The 22380-nt window shown below is 52.4% G+C and overlaps 1 protein-coding gene across 2 annotated transcripts in view; it reads right to left on the reverse strand.

Moving 5' to 3' along the window:
- The window catches only part of PRKN (parkin RBR E3 ubiquitin protein ligase), a 353591-nt gene that overhangs the window by 121040 nt on the left and 210171 nt on the right, over positions 1–22380 (reverse strand). For both annotated transcript variants that reach the window (XM_084890914.1, XM_084890913.1), the window contains exon 5: positions 1219–1302. In XM_084890914.1, coding sequence (XP_084747040.1) covers positions 1219–1302 — 84 coding nt within the window. The remainder of the gene's footprint in view (positions 1–1218; positions 1303–22380) is intronic.

The raw sequence follows: 22380 nt of genomic DNA on the forward strand, positions 1-22380 counted from the left end.
GTTGTCAGCACAGCCATCCTTCACAAACACGTGCTTGTGTTTAATCCAGGTTTGTAATGGGGTGTGGGAAGGGTTTGGGGCACCAGTTCACGGAGCCGTCGGGACCAGAGATTTACACCCAACCCTCTGCCCTGATATCCCAGCGAGTGGGAGATGCAACAAGCGACAGCCGCCCCCCTCCCCCCCCCCGCCACCCCGCCTCCACAGTTCCCCCTTTGGCCGATGGAGCTAAACCTATGGAGGCAGCACTACCTGCTCTTCTGTGACCCCATCCTGCCACTGCGCTCAAGGTACGAGAGGCAGGCAGACTGGCTACGATGGGAGGAGACTTCCAAATGCTATGGAGACCTACCACTATTGTTATTAAAGGTATTACATCTGCGTATCATCCTATATAATAAAACCCTAATATGCAAATCGACCAAAAGGCAGAACAACCGGTCTCTATGACATGCACTGACCACCAGGGGGCAGACACTTAACCCAGGAGCTGCCCCCTGTGGTCAGTGACTCCCACAGGAGGAGCGCTGCTCAGCCAGAAGCCAGGCTCATGGCTGGTGAGCTCAGCGATGGTGGAGGGAGCCTCTCCTGCGCTAAGGACCTCTTTGGGGGTTGGGATGGGGTGTCCGCCTGCTGGCTTAGGCCCGGTCCTGGACTGTGAGAGGGCACAGGCCAGGCTGAGAGACCCCTCCCCCCCCACCGCCTCAGGGCACGAATGCTGTGCACGGGGCCTCTAGTGTTCACTCTAAAATACACATACCGAATCTGTGTGCACCTGCTTGCAGGTAACTGTACTTAGGAGTTCTCCCTGCAAAACATGCCCTTTGATTTCATCCCCAGCAAGTGTAAGGCTGAAGGACAGCTGAGTGACATGGGGCACAGTACAGGATTGCCGCATCAGGAGAAACAGCAACACTGTCTTTGTTCCTTTCCTGTGCCGGGTCTGGCCCTTCCGGCTCACATCCCATGACTGTCGCTCTGCGAGGAGTCTAAATTGTCGCTTTGGCACGGTCACCCAGAGCGGCGCGGCCCCGGGAAGGAGGCCTGGCAGGCAGTGCCACGGAGAAGCTGTGGCGAATGTCAGGAACACTCTTGGACCTTGCACCATTTTTGGCGAATGTTATCGGACGGAGAAAAGCCAGCATTTTTGTCTCCCGGGTCATTGCCCCGTGAGCATGGGGGATGCCCCCTGGCAGACGGGGAGCGGCAGGTACTCACCGCGCTGGTCCCGGGGCAGCCTGGCGCCTGGCACTCCCCCGCCATCCGCTTGGGGATCAGCACGTCGTCCCAGCAGGAGGGGCCCTGTGGAGAGAAGCAGACACAGCGCTGGTGGCTGGTGCACCATTGTCAGGACATTTCTCCCGCGAGAACAGTCGGTGCGGTCCCACTGGGGAGGGACAGTGAGATCGGCGTGCCGGGCGACGTGCTGAGTGCAGTCTGAGATGCTGGGCGTCCTGGGAACGCCGGGGCCCAGCAGGCCGCGCCCATTTTCACAGCCGGCCGAGGGGACACTGGGCACGCAGTTCACTTATGTGCAGTGACGTCCTTGCTGCAGTCCAAGGTAACTGCTTAAAAGTTTAAAGAAACTTTTTTCCCTACAATTCATTATAATTTCAACTGACAAATTTAAAAAAAACATTTATCATAATTATGTTTTTATTTTAGAGAAGGAAAGAGGGAGGGAGGGAGGGAGGAAGAGAAAGAGAGAGAGAGAGAGAGAGAGAGAGAGAGAGAGAGAGAGAGAGAGGGAGAGTGACATTGGTGTGAGAGAGTGACATTGTTCCCTTGTCTCCCATATGAGCCCCTATTGGGGATCGAACCCACAACCTGGGTGTGTGCCCTGACGGGAACCACCAGGCATGGAGCTCAGGCCCGGGCGCATTTCACCACCTCCAAGTCCGGGATGATGAAACTTTCTGGGCAAATTGCCGACATGCATCTTTCAGGCCTTAATTTTTCAGTAAAAAGCAACAGAAATTTTTATGTGAGAATTCCTCAAATCAATGGCCACCTAAGTTACCACTTTATTTGACAGAACTCATTCACACTTTTCCTTTTGATCTCAAACCATAACAAAATGATATAAGCAATAGCACCTCAGCATTCTGTTGGATGTAGGCTTCATAATACAATATAGCCTGTTCTGGTTTATTGGAGCCACACCACCCACGCTGGCCCTGAGCCATTGCCACCAAGCTCCTAAAGTGGGAAGCGGCGCCATGAACGTGTGCCATGGCAAAGCAGAGGTAACGTGCTCCTGTCTAGTTTAGAAAGTAGGCGAGTCAGGTTTCCATGGTTACATCAGCGCTGTGTGGGAGTGAGCATGGTCTGCGACCAGACTAGCCCGGGCGGCGAGTCCCACGGCAGCTGAGGAGCTAAGGGTGAGGGCGTGTCACCGAGGGGACCCTGCGCTTCATCTCTCACATGGGCAGGATCGGAGAAACACGTCTAAAAAAATGTCAGGATGTTCATGATCGTGAAGACTCACGTGGCTGCTGCTTAGAGAATGTTCTCCGATTGAGCCCAAGCTTGGTCACAGCCAAGAACAATACAGGCATTCGTGAGCAGCTCTGGCCGGGCTCCGTTCTGTGCGGCCACGGGCTGGGAAGGTCCAGGTTAGTGAACGGCTGGAAAGCAGTCTGGGAAAGCGGAAGAAGAGCATTTCGTGGCCCGTGAACAGTAATGACCCTCAGGCCTCCACGTCCATGATGAAGTGCACGGACGGCCGTGGGGCACAAGTCTGTGTCTGTGCAGCTTTCCAAGCCGCAAGGGCAGGGCTGACTTTCAGCACAGAGGACAGTTCTCCGGGCCTAACCTCCTTCCGGTCCTGCCCTGAATGCGAAGTGTGTGCCAGCCCCTGGTCTACAGGAAATTACTATTAAAACACTGAGACAGCCAAATCCGGTTTAGCTCAGTGGATAGAGCGTCTGCCTGCGGACTGACAGGTCCCAGGTTTGATTCCGGTCAAGGCATGTATATTGGTTGCGGGCACATCCCTGGTAGGGGGTGTGCAGGAGGCAGCTGGTCGATGTTTCTCTCTCATCGATGTTTCTAGCTCTCTATCCCTCTCCCTTCCTCTCTGTAAAAAATTTTAATAAAATGTATTTTTTAAAAAATGAAACATCGAGACAGCATGTTAGCCACCGTCTAATCTCATTCGTCTGGAGGACTAGCCATGTCCCGGGTCTCCTGTGAGAAATTACTTCCATTAAAGGCTTGGTGCTGTTGACGTGTGGAATGGAAAAGGTGTAGTGAGAAGGTAGTGGCTCGGGTTGTATAAGTCAGTAAGAGAGTGGGAACTGCAACTGGAGAAGACATTTGGGGCTTTGTCCTGACTGACATCACCAACAGCTGGCAGACCACAGAGTCCAGTGCTGTCTGAACACATCCAGTGGACACACTGAAGTCAGAGCTTCAGGCAAAGGACTCAGTGGCATGGCCACCAGAACACTAATAACATGACTCCGTTGCATAGACAGTAAAATGTAACATTACGCAAAGTACTGATTTCTAAGCAATTGGGGTGGTAAGATGACAAACAGTGTCTTCACACTTTTGAATTAGATGGACTGAATTTCAAATCCAGTTGACAGTAACAGCCACTCAATGATGGGAAAGCTACTCAATTAATCAGAACATTCTTTTTTTAGGTGCAATGGGGGACTAGCAATGGCGTCTACCTCATAGGGTTAATGGTTAGATGAGATGAAGTACTTAGCATAATCCTATACCCATAGTTAACATTCAATAAATATTAGCGGCTGCTGCCGAATGACTATAGAATGAGTACAACGTGATCTCGGAAAGAGCACCTCAATGCACAAAATGTCAGACGATCTAAGTTCTGGACAGAATTTCGCTGAAGTTTAGGCTGATAAATTTAACAACCTTATGCCTCACTTTCTTATCTCTATAGCGTGGGCAATAAGAACTCGGGCCAAATAAGATAAGGGATGAGCTCACTGATGGGAAAACCCATTATGGACGATAAGGCGTTTTAGAAAGATCAGTCAGTGAAGAGACAATGGAGCCGTGTGTATTCCTGGACCCCGGCCTTCACCCCATTTCAGACAGCCCTGATATAGTGCCGCTTCCCGTCAGGAGGGATGCTCAGTGGGTAGTGCTGCAGCTGCTGCTCGCATCGAAATTAACCAGCTCGTAGTCACGCTGTACTGAGTACCTGATGCTGCTGGGCTAACTCAACAGCTGCTTAAACAGAGTGTCTCGCTGGCCTTGGAGATTTTCCCCAAGTGCTGGCATGTCACCGTAGCTTATCTATCTACATATAAAAGCAAATAAAACTGAACGACAGATCAATGAGTGGAATCCCACAGTCAACCTCTCCCAGTCCCTCTCCCCTACCTACTACGGTCCCTATCCCCCACTGGCCAACCTCCCGCATTCCTCCCCCTGGCCAGCTGGCCAACCTCCCGTGGTCCCTACCCCCTGCTGGCCAATCTGCAGTCCCTCCCCCTGGTTGGCCGACCCCCCCCCCCCGCCCCCCCCCGATTGCTGGCCAGGCCAAGCGGCCCCACCAGTTCATGAATTCGTGCGCTGGGCTCTAGTAAAACATAATTTGGCATAAAACAAATTTCCTCCCACCACTAAAGTGTGCTTCATGTCAGAAAAAGTGAGCGTTGCATAACCTAATCCTTGATAACATACTTGTCCCTCACAAGGAAATTATTAGAAGAGAGAAACCTCACATTTCTGCGAAAATCAGTGTTGTTGTAAGTGAAACAACTCCTGCCCACTGCCCTGCAGCTCGGCCGCGTTTGACAAAGCCCATCACTGTCGTTCCGGACGGCCAGTCCCCCACGCAGGGCGCCATCACGCTAACCACATTAACATCACACGGTGCGTGGGTCTGTCTCGATTGCCAGCTGCCAAACCGCTAGAGGCCTTCAATTACACGGCAGAGTGTTGACAGCTCTCTCGTCGCACGGCACAGCGAGAGCGGGTTTGAACAGCGGTGGGGGTTTTGTTTTCCCCCATCCCATCTCATAGGGTCTAAACAATGGAGACAAATGCAGACTTGCAGTGAGTCACCGCTGTGCACTCTGCACAGATTTAACTCCGAGGACCGTGTGATTGCCTTCATCTGCTCGCGCTGTGTGCTAAGAATAGTCTGCACGCAGGGGCTTGGCCGCCGCTCAGAGGAGAGGCGGTGCCAGGCAGCAGGACGTGTCCTAACCGCGGAGCCGGCCACGCTCATTTCGGCTCCAGGCCTGCGCGTCCATCTGGACAACAGCGCTTACTATCCTGGGGGCCTGCCGTCCTCCCCGCCGCTCCTGTCCTGGGGCTGTGACTGGACCACACCGCGCTTATTGAACGGGACAAGACGATGATCAGTTCCTGTGAGTGCCCAGGTGCCATCGTGGGCAGGCAGGCCCATCATTTAGTTCTCAGAACACAGCTCTGGCCAGCACGTGGCGTTTGGGTGCGTACCCTCCTCCTCCAAACCCGCAACTGGCCCTGAACGCATCGCCACCTTTTTGCAAGAAAGGGAAAGGACGAAGTAAGACAGGGCACTGGTTGAGGCCAGCAGGGGGTCATACTTGTCTGTGTGTCAGTACAGTTAGTTGTCCACGAAGATGTAGCGGCAGAGGTAGCCGCCCTGGCCCGTCCACAGCCTGCACATCCAGCTGCTGGGACCTGAGTGGGCAACTGGCTGGCCAGGAAGGGGCGAGGCCAGGAGGACGTCCCTTCCCAGGGGCCTGGAGGCAGGGGACTGGGCTGGGCCTCCACAATCAGGCCCCAAACAGGTCCGGAGAGAGCAGGCTCCGGGGGTGCCTTAGCCCTGAGGTATTCCATCACATTTATGAGGTTCTTTTACTTCCGACACCAGGTATTTCCACGGATGCCAGCGCATGGGGGTTCTTATTCTTACCCCTTTCTGACCTAGGGGTGCAGAGCTGACAATATCATCATCACCACCACCGCCACCACCACCATCATCATCAACATCCACACAAACCAAAAGAACAAAAGGGATCACCACCACCACCACCACCACCACCATCATCATCATCAACATCCACACAAACCAAAAGAACAAAAGGGATTGCTGGCCGGAAGGAAAGTTAGTCCTGGGATACGGACGCTGGCAAATACATGGTCCAACTTCACATGCACTGAGCATTGTTCAAGTTCACAAATTTCCTCCTCGGCCTTTCATTTCAAGAGACTTCTACCCTTTCTCTCCTTCTCCCTCCTTTTCCTCTCCCTTTCTCCCCGACTGTGTGACCATCAAGGCCCAATGGCCTCTGAAAATCACTTACCGAGAGAGCCGGAAAACGGCTCACTTCTTAATCCAAACCAGTTGAAGCTGTAGTGATCTGAACTTCTCAGGAAAAGTCATACTGGCTAAAGTTCAGTCCCAGTGTCCCTCGAACCCCCACCACACACACACACACACACACACACACACACACACACTACTTTTCTGTGAGAATTACCCCTAATTATAAGTTTATTATTTTTCCTCCCCTTTAGATTAATCTTTTTTACTTAATAAAACTAAGTTCTCTAAAACTCCTTTCTTTCTGCTCATATGTCTTTCATCAGATGAAGTGAGAAAGACTTTGTTGGAGAGCGAAGTAGATCTTGGTTCTAAGTCGTTCTAAGTGTCCATTTTCTGAAGTCACCGTACTTTTAGGAGAACTCTTACTCCCCTGCTCCCTGCCTTTGCCGGGCAGCTGGGCTCCCCGTCTTCCATGCCCCTCCCTCGCTCACACACGGAGTCCTCCCCGGGTCTCTCGGTGCAGACGTGTTGTGTTGTCCCGTGGAGCAGAGTGCCAGCTCACAGTGGCTGCGTTCCCCGGCCAGCGGCATCGAATCTGGAACATTCCGATGCCTGTTGGTCAACTCCCACTGCCCCCCGAATCGAAGGCAGAGGGGAGGAGGCACCGTTACTTCTAAAACCTCGAGGTACAGGGGTCCTCAAACTTTTTAAAGTGGGGGCCAGATCACGGTCCCTCAGAAAGCTGGAGGGCTGGACTATATGAACTACTAATTCCTACTGTAACACCTCGGCTGCGCTCACTGCCCAAAAAACCTGGCGGGCCGGATCAGACTCCTCTGCGGGCCACATGTGGCCCGCGGGCCGTAGTTTGAAGACCCCTGCTCGAGGACAACTAAGCCCCCTGTTTCTGGGGAGCGCTGTGCTGGAGCATCAGCGGCTGTTGTGGGCACCAACAGGCCAGTCCTCAGTCTGGGGAGCCCTCATCGCCATAATAGGATATTCACCTACTATGCTTCTCTGAAAGCACCTGGCCCTCCAGCTGCAAGCCCACTGCCTGTCCTGTTCCTCTCCCAGCACAGAGCTCCCCCTCAGGGTCCCACCCTCCCAGAGGGTTTGCCACCCCACAGCTGCCTGTGTCCTGCTCGTTCTGACAGAGAAATTACTGAGGCTGAACAGATGGGCTGGGCAGCCTGTCAGTCAGTGTTATTCTCAGCTCAGCTTCCATCAAAGTAGCTCCCTGCCTCCGCCCACCCGTAACTGGTCCATGAACCCCTGACTGAAGTTCTTGTTCCGTATGCATGGGACACATCTGTCTCTAATACACTGGAATCTAGCTCAGACTCTTGTCAGTTTTCCACGTTAGCACTCGAATTGGCCCCATGTAAAATAGGCATCTTGTCAGCCAACAGCTCAAGGGTTCTGAAATTCAATATTCTCTCATTTCTAAGTTTCAACTCTCATGATTTTAGGACATGGACACCATTTGTTCAAATTTCCTCTACAGGGTTTAACGACGGATTCTGATTCTTGAAGGTAGCCTGCCAGCTGAGGCATGTGCGTACTTGGCATTGATACAGGCCACACGGAGAAACTTACCCGTAGAACCATGACATTATTCGGGAATCAGAAGACAAAGGGAAACACACAGCAGGTTTCTCACCCAGAATCATGCTCTGGTTTAAGGAAATATTTTCTCAAAACCATGTTACTTAATTTTAGCAAATGCAGAACACATCTGCCACCGCTTCACCCAGAGCCAAGAAAAATGGCAATATTTTAATTAGAACTTAGAGTCAAACTTTCCCACGCTTTAAAATGAAGCGACTGTTCCAGACCACCTGGCAGGCTCTCTGCGTTCTACCTCCCATGACTAAGCCAAGGAGAGTCTCCTAGGACAACCGCCTTGGACTTAACCAACGATTTCTTGTATAATAGAAGCCTAATATGCTAAGTGTCTGGTTCGTTCAACCAATGGAAGCACAATATGCTAATGATATGCTAAGGCTCGCTCAACCACTCGCTATGATGTGCACTGACCACCAGGGGGCAGACACACACCCTCCAATATTTCCGGGGCTTTTCTGTTCCCCGGGCTTGCAATTGAAAGCTCCTTGGCCTTCTCCGAGCTTTCAGTGAGAAGGTCTGAGGACACTTAACAATAGTGACAATGGCAGAGCCGGGGGCATGACGCACTGATGCTGCCGATTGGAAAGCAAGTTATCGTGTCACACTCCTCGCATCCTCTCTGCTCCTGCCAGGGCCTGCACCTGATGGAGCAGGGGGTGCCTTGAGCTTTTCTGCCTGAAATGTCCTGGCAATATAGCCCCTGGGCCCCTCCCCGGCTACCAGGCCACAGAAGTTTCTCTGCATCAAATAAAGATGCAGAACATGGCCACACCCTATGTGCTCATTAGAATCTAGTGACTCAAGTGCTTCCGAAACAGAGAGTAATGCAAAAGCACAGAAAACGGGACTTTCTAGATGCCAGCTGTGCCCTCGGGCAAGTCATTTAAATTCTGAGAAGCTCAGACTTCTCCACGGGTAATCCAAGCAGTGATAGCAGCCTTATCTCCTCCACTGTTTGTTGTGAGAATGGAACATTAGGAAAGGGATTTTCTACCTTTAAAACACCGTGGGGTGTCAGTTCTTTTTCCTGAAATGAGCCACACCATTGGAATTACAACATAAAGCAGGGCAGGCTGCTCTATTCCACAATTTGATTAGCATGTACATGCTTCATTGCAATGTAAAGTTTTTACTTCAAAAACTAGAAAAAATTATTTTCTTCAGATTATAAATAAAATGTGCTTCTTGCCTAGCAATCGAATATCAGGTCTCCTTCAAAGATCCACCTTATCTTCTCAGGAATTAAAGTCTTACAATCCACTTACTGCTACAACTAGCAGCCCAGTAGCTCTCTGCGGGGCCTGGCTGACCTGCACCTGCTGCCCAGAGGCTCTGTGGCCCAGAGGCTCACCTGCAGCTGGGTGGGGAATGCTTGCCTCGTCGCCACGGCGATGGAGCAAGCATTCTGCCAGGCCACTCACACTGCCCGCCCCCAGGGACTGGGGGACTCCGGTGGGGCTGAGAGGACTGGGCACCGCCATCTTGTGGCTATGGGCACTGCCATCTTTGTGACGGAGTGATGGTTAATTTGCATATTACCCTTTTATTAGATAGGATAACCTGATGCCAGAGCTTTTGAGAAAAACTTTTTACCTTAAGAACTAGTTATATTTCAGGTTAGAAAACTGATCTACTCTACTCAAAGCATCTTCAACAGAGGTTTGTAATCAATATATGAAATAACATTTAAAAAACAGCAAAGTTGGTATTTCTTCAATCCTCTCGGGTTTAACGTTAACTAGAAGGATACTAAAGTTGTTATTAGTGTCCAGGGATACTAAGAATCTTATAATTGAAAAAGTTTAAAGGATTGAAATAATGAGCAAAATGCACATGTATTTCCAATAATAATAGAAATAATTATGATAGCCATTTAATTTTGCACAGGGACCAAACATATTAAAAGTACTGCATTCTTATTATCCAGAATATTTGAGTGGCTGGTTTGAAGCTCCTCTTTCCAAACCGAGACAAGGCTATGTTCTCTAGACCAAATCCCAGAATGCTTTTCCCTCCGCCTGAGGTCTGTTCGGATGGCGATTGGTGTTGGCGGGAGCCACGCCTTCGGAAGCGGCTGCAGTGGGCCAGGGCTGCCCGGGGTGCAGGCTGCGGCGTCTCTGACCTGGGCCAGGGAGAGTTTGTTTCTCACAGGGCCTGCCTGCAAACTGTGGCTGCTGTCAGCAGGTGCGCATCTGCAGCGAGCCTGCCACGTGCTTTAGGCTTCATTGCTTAGTGTTGTTTGGACATTTATTAAGAATAAAACTTAATGGAGATCCAGAAATCGTGATACTGAATAAATGCATGAGTTTAATGGGATGATTGTGCTACAGTGTCACCGTGCTATGTTGGTCATGTGAGCTGCCCCTGGGTTATCGATGCTTTTAAAAACATTATTTATATTAATGCTCTAGTCAATGAACGTCCACGTTCATCAATTATCCAGGGTCATGCTACTAAGTGGAGTGTTCTGTTCTCTAGCGATGGGTGGCATAGCATCTCTGTAGTGCATTTAAAAACGTTAGCAAGATTAATTATAAGGCAGAAGACAGTTACTCAATAATAATATACAAATGCACACACGGGACCAACATTCGCGTTTCCAGGCTATGAGACAGCTTCGAATCAATGACATGAAGCCAGACTCCTCTCAACGTGGAAACAGTCTCCAGGGTCCCATTTTTAAAAAAGGTCTAAGATGACACGCTCTGCCATCGTCATCAACTGCTACACTGGGGTAGACTAGCTGACCAGTGGCCTTCCTGAGTGCACACAGAGTCCGCATGCAGCGGAATGTTGTCCCAGAAAACAGGTCCAGATGGGACATACTCGTAGGAGAGAGGCCTCAAAAACCCAGGAAGACTGGGTGGGAAGAGATTAACCAAAGAATATACAGTATATGCAAATATGTGTAACCCACGGACACAGACAATAGTACTGTGAGGTGGGGTTCAGGGGGCCAATGGAGGGAAAAGGGGGGACATCTCTAATACTGTCAACAATAAAGATAATTGTTGGGGAGCACAGGAGACTTGGCTGGAAAGCTGTCAGGAGAACGTTCTGAGGAAAGGGAAGTGTGTGGAAGCTGCCTGCCCTGTTTATTGGAATTCCAGCTTAAAGGAGTGCCAGAGCAGTGCCCTTACTTACTCCTGACCTTTCCAAGCAAGTCTGTGCACCTGCAGACCCCGGTGTTTACTGGAAGCCTTATGCTTAATCTTTGGGTGTTCTTGCTTAAAAAACACTGCAAACACATGTGTCCTCCCAAGATTACTTACCCTAGTGATGGTATCTAAAAGATAAACTTTATCTCAAACTGCTGTTACAATAAAAACCTGAGGAGGCAGGCTGGTTTCCTCTCTTTCACAGCAAAGTCTGTGTCGGAGTAATCATTCATCTGTTGCTTGGTCTGCTGGTCAACCTCGGCAGATAATTTTTTTTAAAAAAAGAGCAAGGTATAGAAAAACAAGACAAAACATGAAGACCAGAAGTTGGCATGTGGGAGGGAGGGCCAGGTGACTCTCAGCAGTACAAGGAGAAAAGGGTACTCTCTCAGCAGAGCAGTACAAGCCTAGGCACAGACAACAAACTGACTCCAGCTTCAATCCCATTACGGTGCATAAATCGAGATGGACAGAAAGCATTGGTCCCCAACACAAAAATTGGAATTAGGGGGATGATTATATTACAGATCTTCCCACCCCAAGGTATGATTATTAATTATTACTTTATGTTAATTAATAGACTTCACTCTAGATACGATTTCAAATGAGCCACACACATTAGTTCATTCAGTCACTGAAACATGCATGAGCATCTCCTGTGTGTCAAGCTCTGTGGCAAATGTTAGCGGTCCAAGATGCATATTCCATCACTTAGTGGAGGACATAAAAGTACCACAGATGATAAAGGAATGTGTAATACACCGAGGGAATTCAAATAATGGAAGGACCCATCTAATTTAGTTTCCAGCGTGAATGACTGTTAGAAGGGCACCAGAGACCCTTTCCAATGGGGGAGGGGAGGTATTAAAATATTTTCCATTTATTCTCCTCTTAAACTAGTTGAATCCCAATAAAATAAGCATTGATGTGTATTACTTTTTAAAAATCAACTGAAGGGTGGGAACCAATGGTTGACCAGTAGAAGCCAGGCTACATCTTCATTTTATTGCTCTCACTCCTGTCCACCCCAACCAAGAATATTTTTGTAACAAAGTTTTGCCTATGTTTTCAAAGAACCTTGAATGTCAGGACTGAGGGATTTTATTGTGAATAAAGTGTTGGGGGGGGGGGGGAGAACATTACGAAGTAAGAAAGATTTTAAAAAGAAGTTTACATAATATTCCTGTGAGATAGCATCTCCATTGAATTCTATCCAAATAGTTAGTGAGTACCATTCTCTTTTAAAAACTTTAGAAATGTCTCCATTAAAGCCCTCATGTTAGTTGGAGAATTTTCATAGTGAAACCACAAATAAATAAGTAGAGAGGATGCACTCACAATTAATGTGTGCCCTTTTCTTTTAATAAAAACTGTACCCTTTCATTATCCTCCTTACAAGCGGCTCCATGGGGCGTGTTCTTCCCGCAGCTCACGATGGAGCCAGCCCAGTGGCTCTCAGCTCTGCCACACTTTTAACGAGCTCAGAACTAACGTGGTCGCCAGAACGCGGAGCCTCGGGGTGCGTGCATGGGCCCCTCGTGTGGCCAGACCTGGCTGTTTTGGACCCAGAGGCCCTGAGACTTGTTTCTGAAAAGCGAGAAAGCCCATCATCTTCCTCCGCACAGAGAGCGCCCTGCGCACAGCTTCTGAGGTGGCACAGTTCACGGATTGCAGGGGGGAAGGAGGAGGAAGAGACGGATGAGCAAACGATAAGCTGTTACCATGGCAGCAACGTCTGCGCTACAAAACCCCCTTTTTAAGAACGGGTTTTTTATTTCCACTTGTTTATCATCAGAAAAACCAGAGCCAACCCAAACCCGGCATGGAGGAAGCCGGCATCTGGGAGAAGCCGCCTTCCGCGAAGGAGAGGGAGCTAGCTGAGCGGGGGACAGGGAGCTGAGCGGGGGGACAGGGAGCTGAGCGGGGGGACAGGGAGCTGAGCGGGGGGACAGGGAGCTGAGCGGGGGGACAGGGAGCTGAGGGGGGGACAGGGAACTGAGCGGGGGGACAGGGAGCTGAGCGGGGGGACAGGGAGATGAGGGGGGGGACAGGGAGCTGAGGGGGGGACAGGGAGCTGAGTGGGGGGACAGGGACACCTTTATGGACCCCCCGGGGGACCCGCAGCTTGTGACGGCTTTTAAACACTCAGGCCAGGTTAGCGCCAACCACCAGACTTGCCCAGAACGCCAGGGAGCTAGCAGTAACTCCTAAAATGTGGAAAGTGACGAGGTCTAGGATCAGGGGTCCCTCCTCGTGACGGACCCGCCAGAGGCCTTTGTAATGCTCATCCAGGTGCTCGTCACAGGCCAGGTCCATGCAACCGACCCCGCTGGCCTCGCTGGGGGGGCCGCCGGCCCTGGGCGAGAGCCAGTGTGCTGCCACGGATGGTGACTGCAGCTGCGCAGGCCAGTGGTTCCCAGCCTTCCTAACGCCAATTCAGCTCCTCATGTGGTGGGGCCCCCCAACCGTACATTGTTTTCGTTGTGCTCCATAGTTGTAATTTCACTCCTGTTATGAATCATGATGTAAGTATCTGTGCTTTCCGGTGGTCTTTCACAGGGGTCACAACCCACAGGCTGAGAACCGCTAGCAGAGCCTAAGACCATTGGAAAACACCCCGCGTGCATCACCTCCCAGCCTGGCACCCGGTCCCCTCCCTGCGGGTCACCTGCTCGGCCCAAGGAAGAGGCTCAGTCATGCCTGGCCTGTGCCGTCCTCACGCGGGGTCATGGGCAAAGCAGGATCACCGCTCCCACCCCCACAAGGACGTCCCGGTGACGTGCCCGTGTGCACGGGAACCATGTGCGCACCTGCCCCGGCTCAGCCGCCCAGCTCCTTCTCCCCAGGGAGCCGGTGAGGTCGCCCAGGGCGCTGAGCTGGGTGGGGCGGGGCAGGGAGTGAGGAGAGGCAGCACAGCGCGTGGGGGCAGCGGGGCGGCGGGCACCGTTTAGCGGGCTATCTGGAGGGACTCATCTCACCGGATCACGGAGTGCGGCTCCCCAGGACCCGAGCAGCTGTGATAGCCGTTTGTGGCCTGGCGACCGAGATAAGCCTGTCAGCCCGGGGAGGGGGCGGGGGGCGGGCGCTGCAGGATGAGCTGCAGTGTGGGCTGTGACAGGAAAGGCTGCCATCAGCACTTCCATCTCTCCCAGGGCGGCTGAGCAGGGAGCCGGGCTGGGAGCCCGGCAGGAGGCGGCCATGAGGAAACCCAGCTCTGTGCCCCGGGCCTCCGCACGCACTTGGCTGCCTGTCACCGAGGCCTCCCGCAGACAGTGCCTGCGGAGGGCGTCCGCCTCAGCATCCCTCTGCCCGTTCCTAAAGGGAGCCCACGTTTGCGAGGCCGGCCATGCTGAAGTCTGAGCGGAAGCTTACTGTGTAACACGTGTGTGTGTGTGTGTGTGTGTGTGTGTGTGACTTAACAACCAGAGAGAGGCTCTTAAAGCGAACGGCAGCACACGGGACCATAGCACTGCTTTTGCTTGCATGTGCCCGTTTAGCTCTAGAGCCATGTCTTCCAAACACGCAGTGCGGCCAACATATGCATGTATGTATTGCCATGTGGTGTAACACCAAAATAGCTACACACTTAGGATGACTGAGCCTCTTCCTTGGGCCGGGCAGGTGACCCGCAGGGAGGGGACCGGGTGCCAGGCTGGGAGGTGGTGCATGCGCCCAGGCCCGGTGCACAAGCTTCGGCCTGGCTCCGTGCACGACCGGCCAAGGGCCAGCTTCACGTGGGGTGCAGGGCTGGGAGAGACAGGAACAGGGCGGAACTGGGCCAGCACTGGAAACAGGGCTGAGGGTCACGTGCCAGGGGCTCACAGGCATGGAGAGGGCACTGCCCGGGGTGACACGGAACCTGCCCAGAGGCAGTGGCTCCCGGAGTGGGGGCTGCAGAGAGCCACCCGGGTAAGCCCTGCAGAACGAAGGGGCTGGCGTGCCGCCTACAGGCTGAGAAGACCCCACAGCTCTGTGTCCTTCCAGCTCTTTCCAGAGTGGCCCCTTTACCACGTTTTACCTCCTCTACCCATCAGCATGCCGCCCCCCAACACCGGCTTCTCACATCTGAGAGGCTTGCACCCACAACTCTGGCTTCCGGGGGCTCGCAGGCCTCTGCTGCCAGCTGCCAAGTCCAGCCTCTGTGTGAGGCAGAGGCTGCCTTCCACACCCACAGGGTCAACTGAGCCCTGAGCCAGTGGGGGAGGGGGGCGGGGGGTCAAGAGCTCGCAGAGCCCTGAGCCCAGCCAGACTCCGGCTTTAAGGCCACACTGTTTATCTCTGACACCCACAGCGCTTTTTCTCTGAGCACGCTGTGCGGACGCCCAGCATATTTTCATGTGGGAAAATGTGGACAAGTGATGTGGAAACTAGAATAATATTTGCATTGATCAAATAGCACTTAACATTCAAATTCCATTTATAAACCCAACTTCATGCTAAATATTGTGGTGACATTCTTAGGGACCAAGCAGCCTCATGTGGAAAATTAGATCCTGGCCTGTTTCTTTTGAGGGGACTTGCTATAAGACAGAGACGTTTTATAGGGAACTCCCGAGTCTACGCTCATGAGGACTCTTTAGGACACAGCACTTGTGTTTCCAACCCAGCCCCTGCATTGCTCACCCATGGTGCCCAGCCGCGCTGTGCGCCTACAGCCCCGGGCCTCTGGCTCTGAGATAACACGTGGCCACTGGCTCTGAGATAACACACGGACCACTGGCTCTGAGATAACACACGTGGCCACTGGCTCTGAGATAACACACGTGGCCACTGGCTCTGAGATAACACACCGCCACTGGCTCTGAGATAACACGTGGCCACTGGCTCTGAGATAACATAAGGCCGCTGGCTCTGAGATAACACACGGGCCACTGGCTCTGAGATAACATACGGGCCACTGGCTCTGAGATAACACACGGGCCACTGGCTCTGAGATAACACACGGCCGCTGGCTCTGAGATAACACACGGATCACTGGCTCTGAGATAACACGTGGCCACTGGCTCTGAGATAACACGTGGGCACTGGCTCTGAGATAACACAGGCCACTGGCTCTGAGATAACACGTGGCCACGGGCTCTGAGATAACACACAGGCCACTGGCTCTGAGATAACACACGGACCACTGGCTCTGAGATAACACACGGGCCACTGGCTCTGAGATAACATAAGGCCACTGGCTCTGAGATAACACACGGCCACTGGCTCTGAGATAACACAGGCCACTGGCTCTGAGATAACACACAGGCCACTGGCTCTGAGATAACACACGGGCCACTGGCTCTGAGATAACACACAGGCCACTGGCTCTGAGATAACACACGGGCCACTGGCTCTGAGATAACACATGGGCCACTGGCTCTGAGATAACATACGGACCACTGGCTCTGAGATAACACACGGACCACTTGCTCTGAGATAACACGTGGCCACTGGCTCTGAGATAACACACGGACCACTGGCTCTGAGATAACACACGGACCACTGGCTCTGAGATAACATACGGACCACTGGCTCTGAGATAACACGGACCACTGGCTCTGAGATAACACACGGGCCACTGGCTCTGAGATAACACACGAGCCACTGGCTCTGAGATAACAGGTGGCCACTGGCTCTGAGATAACACACGGCCACTGGCTCTGAGATAACACACGGGCCACTGGCTCTGAGATAACACACGGCCACTGGCTCTGAGATAACACGTGGCCACTGACTCTGAGATAACATGTGGCCACTGGCTGAGATAACACACGGGCCACTGGCTCTGAGATAACACACGGGCCACTGGCTCTGAGATAACACGTGGCCACTGGCTCTGAGATGAGAGGATCAGCCGCAGGAAGGCCCTGGGTCAGAGCAGGTGGGACAAGGAGCCGGTGAGAAACGGGAGCTCTGAGAAGGGTGATGCTGCTGAAATGGGGACAGGTGTTGGCAAACAGAATGGCTCCACCTGCCCAGACAAGACGAACATGTGGGGGAGGCTCACACTCGATACGGAGCCACAGGGGTCGAGGACTGAGCGCACATCCTCCCGAGGCCCCAGGAGGACGCTGGAGTGGCTGCAGCCCCCTGAGGGGCCGAACGGGCATGAACCGGGACCGTCTCCCACCCGAAGCAGGAGGGGCCCCCGCTCCCGAGTCACCGGAGGGCAGGGCCCGGTACAGAATAAAATTGAACGGTCGGACGTTATTGCCAGATCTCCAATAGATTAAAATCAAACTTTTCCTGGGGTGATGCACGATTCAGAGAACTTAACAGATTAGTTCTAATTCTGTTGTAAGTGGCCTGTAAAGTATTATAACATGGACTCCTGCTCACATTATAAATATATAGATGCAACACTATTTTTATGACACTTGGGAATAAAGATTTTCCCCACATCTTACTTACGTGGAAGGCAACAGCCAGATTCTAAAGTTAAAAAAGAAACACAAACAAACGCAGAACACAGTTCGGACTAGTGACACCGTGTCCGCCTCAGGGCTCCAGAGCCGAGGGGCAGGCCTGGCCGCCTCTCCGGGGCTCTGGGAGGGAGAATGGAGAGGTGATGGCTCTAAAACCGGGCTCACCTCGTCGTGTCCTGCCCAGCAAGACGGTCCTGAGACCCCAACCTCAGCCTCACACTCCCGCCGCCCCTCCTTTCTGCCCCTCAGACACTGGTCCTGCCCCTCAGACAGCCCCTCCGGCCGCAGACATCTCTCGGGTCCAGGTACTGTGCTCTGAGGATAAACATACTCTTTGTCCAACCAACTGGTCTAGTCCACCCCCCAGCAGACATTTCCTTCTTTAGAGGTGAAAAGATTTCCTTTCACGGGAAGAAAATCTCCAGTGCCGTCCGCATGGGGACATCACGTGGCACACCATTTCCCGGGTTGAGTCGCCCACGGCAGCAGGAGTGACCTCAGGAGCTGCTAGCCGCCTTTGCACTGGTCCCTGGGCTCAGCAAGGTGGTCAGCGCAGACGGAGAGCAGATGGGCAGAGCGTTCATGGCGGGAATCCCCGCTCACTCAGGGAATGTCCGTTCCTCTCCATTCCATCTGCCCGAGGCGGCCTCAGCTCAGGGAGGAGGCCTGGTTAGGGAGCTCACCAAAATGCAGGTGCCGCACCCACTCCGAGGGCGAGGCCAGCAAAGGTCACCGAGAGAACCTCCAGGCAGCCTTCAGAAAAGTGCAACCCTCCAACAAGTTGCTATCCTCCCATCACGATAAAAACACAACATAGACTGTGCAAGATGGATTTCAATATTCACGACCTGCGGCTGTTCAGAGACTGCGAAGCTGAGGGATGAGGGGAGCAGTGGCAGCGTGTGGGGTGCTCCGCAGGGCAGTGAGTTCTGAGCCACACTGTGAGAGAGAAGGAGGGGGAGAGGGCTCCCCAAAAGCTACAGCGGGAGGAGGGCTGGGCGGGGGGCGCCCCAGAGGGCACCTGAGTGGCTGGGGGCTGGAGCCTTCGGGCTGGCAGGGCACCGCCGGGAGGGGCACACGGGAAGGGATGGGAGGGTGGGTTGCTGAGGTGTTTTCCCATTTTTAAACGGTTCAGTATTTTTCTCATATTTGCCTCCAGCGTTCCCCATAGGCCTGGCTGAAAGGCCTATCTCCCCTTCGGCCCTTATCTCTTTCCGCCACTGAAAAGCAGAGGCTGTTAATTCCGATGGAGCCGCTTTATCACGCTTTCCTTCCAATAGCTGTGCTCCGGGTGTTATCTGGACCTGCCCTGGGCCACAGAAATAGTCTATGTTTTCTTTAAAAACTTCTATAGATTCGCAGTTCACATTTAAACCTACAATTCATTTTGTTAATATTTGTATTTACAGTACAAGGTTTGAGTACGAGTTCCTTGTTGTTGTTGTTTAGGGGGGTAGCTATCCAATTATTCCATCACATTTTCCTAAAAACACAATCTAAAATAATTAATCTATCAGCAGCCTGATAACGTTTTTCCTTAGAAGTGGTGTGTGTGCCTTATAAAAACCAGAAGCACGGTGACACGGCAGGCAGAGTGAGTGACGCCCAGGAGTGGTGATCCTTTTGCTGCATATAATCCCAGAATAGAAAGGCGAAAACAGTCCTTTTCTCAGCTTCACACTGAGCGGCCGGAGCCCTGCGGTGGGGCAGCGCCTGGGCTCACCCCTCCGGCGGCCGCGCTGGCAGCGCCGGGCTGTGGGCCTCGGGCTGCACGTCCAGACACAGCCATTGCCCTGGGAGACGCTAATGGCCTCCTCAGGGAGCAGAGGCGCTCACTGGGCGGGACCGGGGGAGCGGGGCTCACGGGGAGCGGGCTGAGGGCGGAGGCCCGCCGCCTGCTCCCCGGGGCTGGAACCCGTTCCCGTGGCAGCGGCCAGTTTCCGTGAGTCCCGCGGCTGCCTGCTTAAGGCCCCTCCTTCCAGGCGGATCTGGCCCTTTAAGTTGAGGTGCCTTCACCTAGAATATTCTGAGTGTCTTCACTTCCCTTCAGTCTGACATCCGCCAAGAAGGATTAAAATTGCAGGCGAACAACAAGTCATACTTAAGTGTAAGCATGAGCGGAAGGCTGCTGGACCACACCTGCGCCGTGGTCACTATTCCCTTTACCCGAAATGCCCCCGCACCGCGCCCTGCTCCCCTGCATCAGGGCTGGTCCCGGACCCCCGCTCCAGCTCTCACTGCGAAGGAACCAGAGTGAACGAGTGAATGCGGGAATGAGCGAATGAGTGAATGAGTGAGTGAACACAGGAACGCAGCCTGAGGTGGGGTTGTTGCCATCGTGGAGAAGAATGCATTGGGGCACATCCTGGAAGGACGGATAGGATTTAATTGGAGGAAGAAAGAAATACCAAAGGCGAAAACAAAATGAACGGAAGTTCCTTAGGAATGCCTGCATCATCGCTAGGTCAGGGTCAGACGGATGCTTTGTTAACAGCGCCTCTCGGCACATCTGCTGCCGGAGGAAACGTCTCTGGCAAGGCCTCGGTTTGATTGGGGGCAAGCCTTCATGAAGTAAACAGCTCGAGGCCACTTAGCCACGGGTCCTGCTGGACACTGGCGTCTGGGACAGCGCCGGGCCGGCTGGAAGTGCTTCTGCCGCCGTAAAAAAACCCATTAGCCTGGGCTCCGAGGCCGAGGAGGCGGTGTGCGGCTTCAGCTGGAGGCACACAAACTAATTACCAAAGCCCCGCGGCTGCAGAAAGATGCTCCGTGTGTGCTGACCCCACAGAACGCACAGGCGCAGTCCTGATTCATTCTCACCAAGTGGCCGCCGCAGTGCTGGCAGTGTCGGTGCCATTGGACAATCGAAGAGGAAGAGGGCAGTGCCCTGCGAAGCGTTGGGAATGGCGTGTTTTAAACATTCTCGGGCACATCAGTGTGCCTGCCGCGGGGCATGCCGGCTGACAGTCGGTGACTGTGTTATATGGTGACTTGGGTGTAGCTCTGACCTGGTCCTTCTCCCCCATCTGGGGCACACAGGCCTGCGGATGAAGGACCAATGGGCACCAGACACTGACCAGCTTCGGGAAGGAACCCATTCGCTCCTTTTTCCAATAAGACTTCAGGCCACAATGGACTGCTCTGGGGATAAGGTGACATGCCGGGAACCAAAACCTAACATTGTCACTGGTAATAAAATGTGAAAAGAGCTAGCCAGGCTTGATGGCTCTGAATGGTCAGAGCTATTAACTCATTGTCTAGTTGAGATAGTGGTGGTTGAGGCAACTTTAATTTGTTGATCATATGTAAATTCTTATGGATTTTCTGTTGTAGGAACTTCCCGCCTAAGAGATGTCTTTGTCTCAGAATCTCAATAAAAGGAACGGTAAAAGGCCAGAGGGGGTTAGTCTTCCCACTAGGGGTGGACTCCCCCCCCCCCCCCCCCCCCGCCCCCCATTCTCCCAAATTAACTCTTTTCCGGTCTCTTCATGTTAGGGTGCGGCCTTCTCCAGAAACCGGACCCTGAGTGGGCCCTGAACCACGTGGGTCGTGAGGGATCCCACAGTGCCGGGCCTGACTCACGAAGGGGGAGCCAGCAGAGTCCCCGCTCGTCACTGTGGGCGCCCGGGCCTCACCAAGCACTCGGCTTCCTCCTGCAGCTCGTGTGGGGCGTTGTCTCTAACCGCTAATTGGAAGAGAGAGCAGATTCGCTGTCCAACGGGGAGAAGTCACCCCCGCACTTTATTCCGGAGACTTAAAATGTCCAATCTCATGCCAAAAAAAGAAGAGAATTTGCAGGAAGTTTTCATTTATCACTTTACTTTGAAAAAAAGTGATGAAATTGTTGTATATTTTGGGAAGCTTATGGTGAGCATGCTCCATCTCAAGACACTGTGAACGCTGGTTTAAACGCGTTAAAAGTGATGATTTCAATGTGAAAGACAAAAAAGGTCCAGGTCAAGTGAAATGTTTGAAGAACAATAATTACAAGCATTATTGGATGAAGATGCATGTCAAACTCAAAAACAACTTGCAGAAAGATTAAATGTTGCTCAGCAAACAATTTCTGATCATTTACAAGCAAGGGGAAAGATTATGAAGGCAGGAAAATGGGTGCCACATCCACTGAAGGAAAGACAAATGGAAACAGAAAAGTCATCAGTAAAACATTGCTTCAATGGCACGAAAGAAAGTCTTTTTTGCATCGAATCGTGATTGGCAATGAAAGTGGATTTATTTTGAGAATCCCAAACCCACAAAATCATGGGTTGATCCAGGTCAACCATCAACATCGACTGCAAGGCCAAATCGCTTCGGAAAGAAGACAATGCTCTGCGTTTGGTGGGATCAGGACGGTGTGGTGTATTATGAGCTTCTAAAACCAGGTGAAACCATTAATACTGACCGCTACCGACAACAAAGAATCAATTTGAACTAAGCTTTTATTGTAAAACGACCAGAACGTGCCAGAAGACACGGCAAAGTAATTTTGCTTCATGATGATGCACCATCACACACTTCAAAACCGGTTAAAGACACATTAAAAGATGTTGCCTGGAAAGGATTAACCCACCCGCTGTATTCACCAGACCTTGCTCCTTCAGAGGACCACTGTTCTGACCGATGACACGCGCACTGTCTGAGCAGCACTTCAAAACGTACGAAGACGTGGGAAATTGGTTCTCTGAATGGTTTGCCTCAAAATGAGAACAGTTCTATCGGGACGGTATCCACAAATTTCCTGAAAGGTGGGGGAAATGTATAGCTAGCGAAGGACATTGAATAAAGCACTTTTGATGTTTCTCTTGAAATGATCGTGTTTTCTTTGATTAAAAATCCGCATCATTAACCGGTACACCTGGTCCGTGCTGCCTCGGAGCTTGTGCCTGTGACTGTTTCCCGAAGGTGAACCCTCCTGGCTCCTGCGCCAGGCCTGCTCCGGGCC

This window comes from Pipistrellus hanaki, assembly GCF_964339955.1.
Source record: "Pipistrellus hanaki genome assembly, chromosome: 7".
NCBI classification, from domain to species: domain Eukaryota; kingdom Metazoa; phylum Chordata; class Mammalia; order Chiroptera; family Vespertilionidae; genus Pipistrellus; species Pipistrellus hanaki.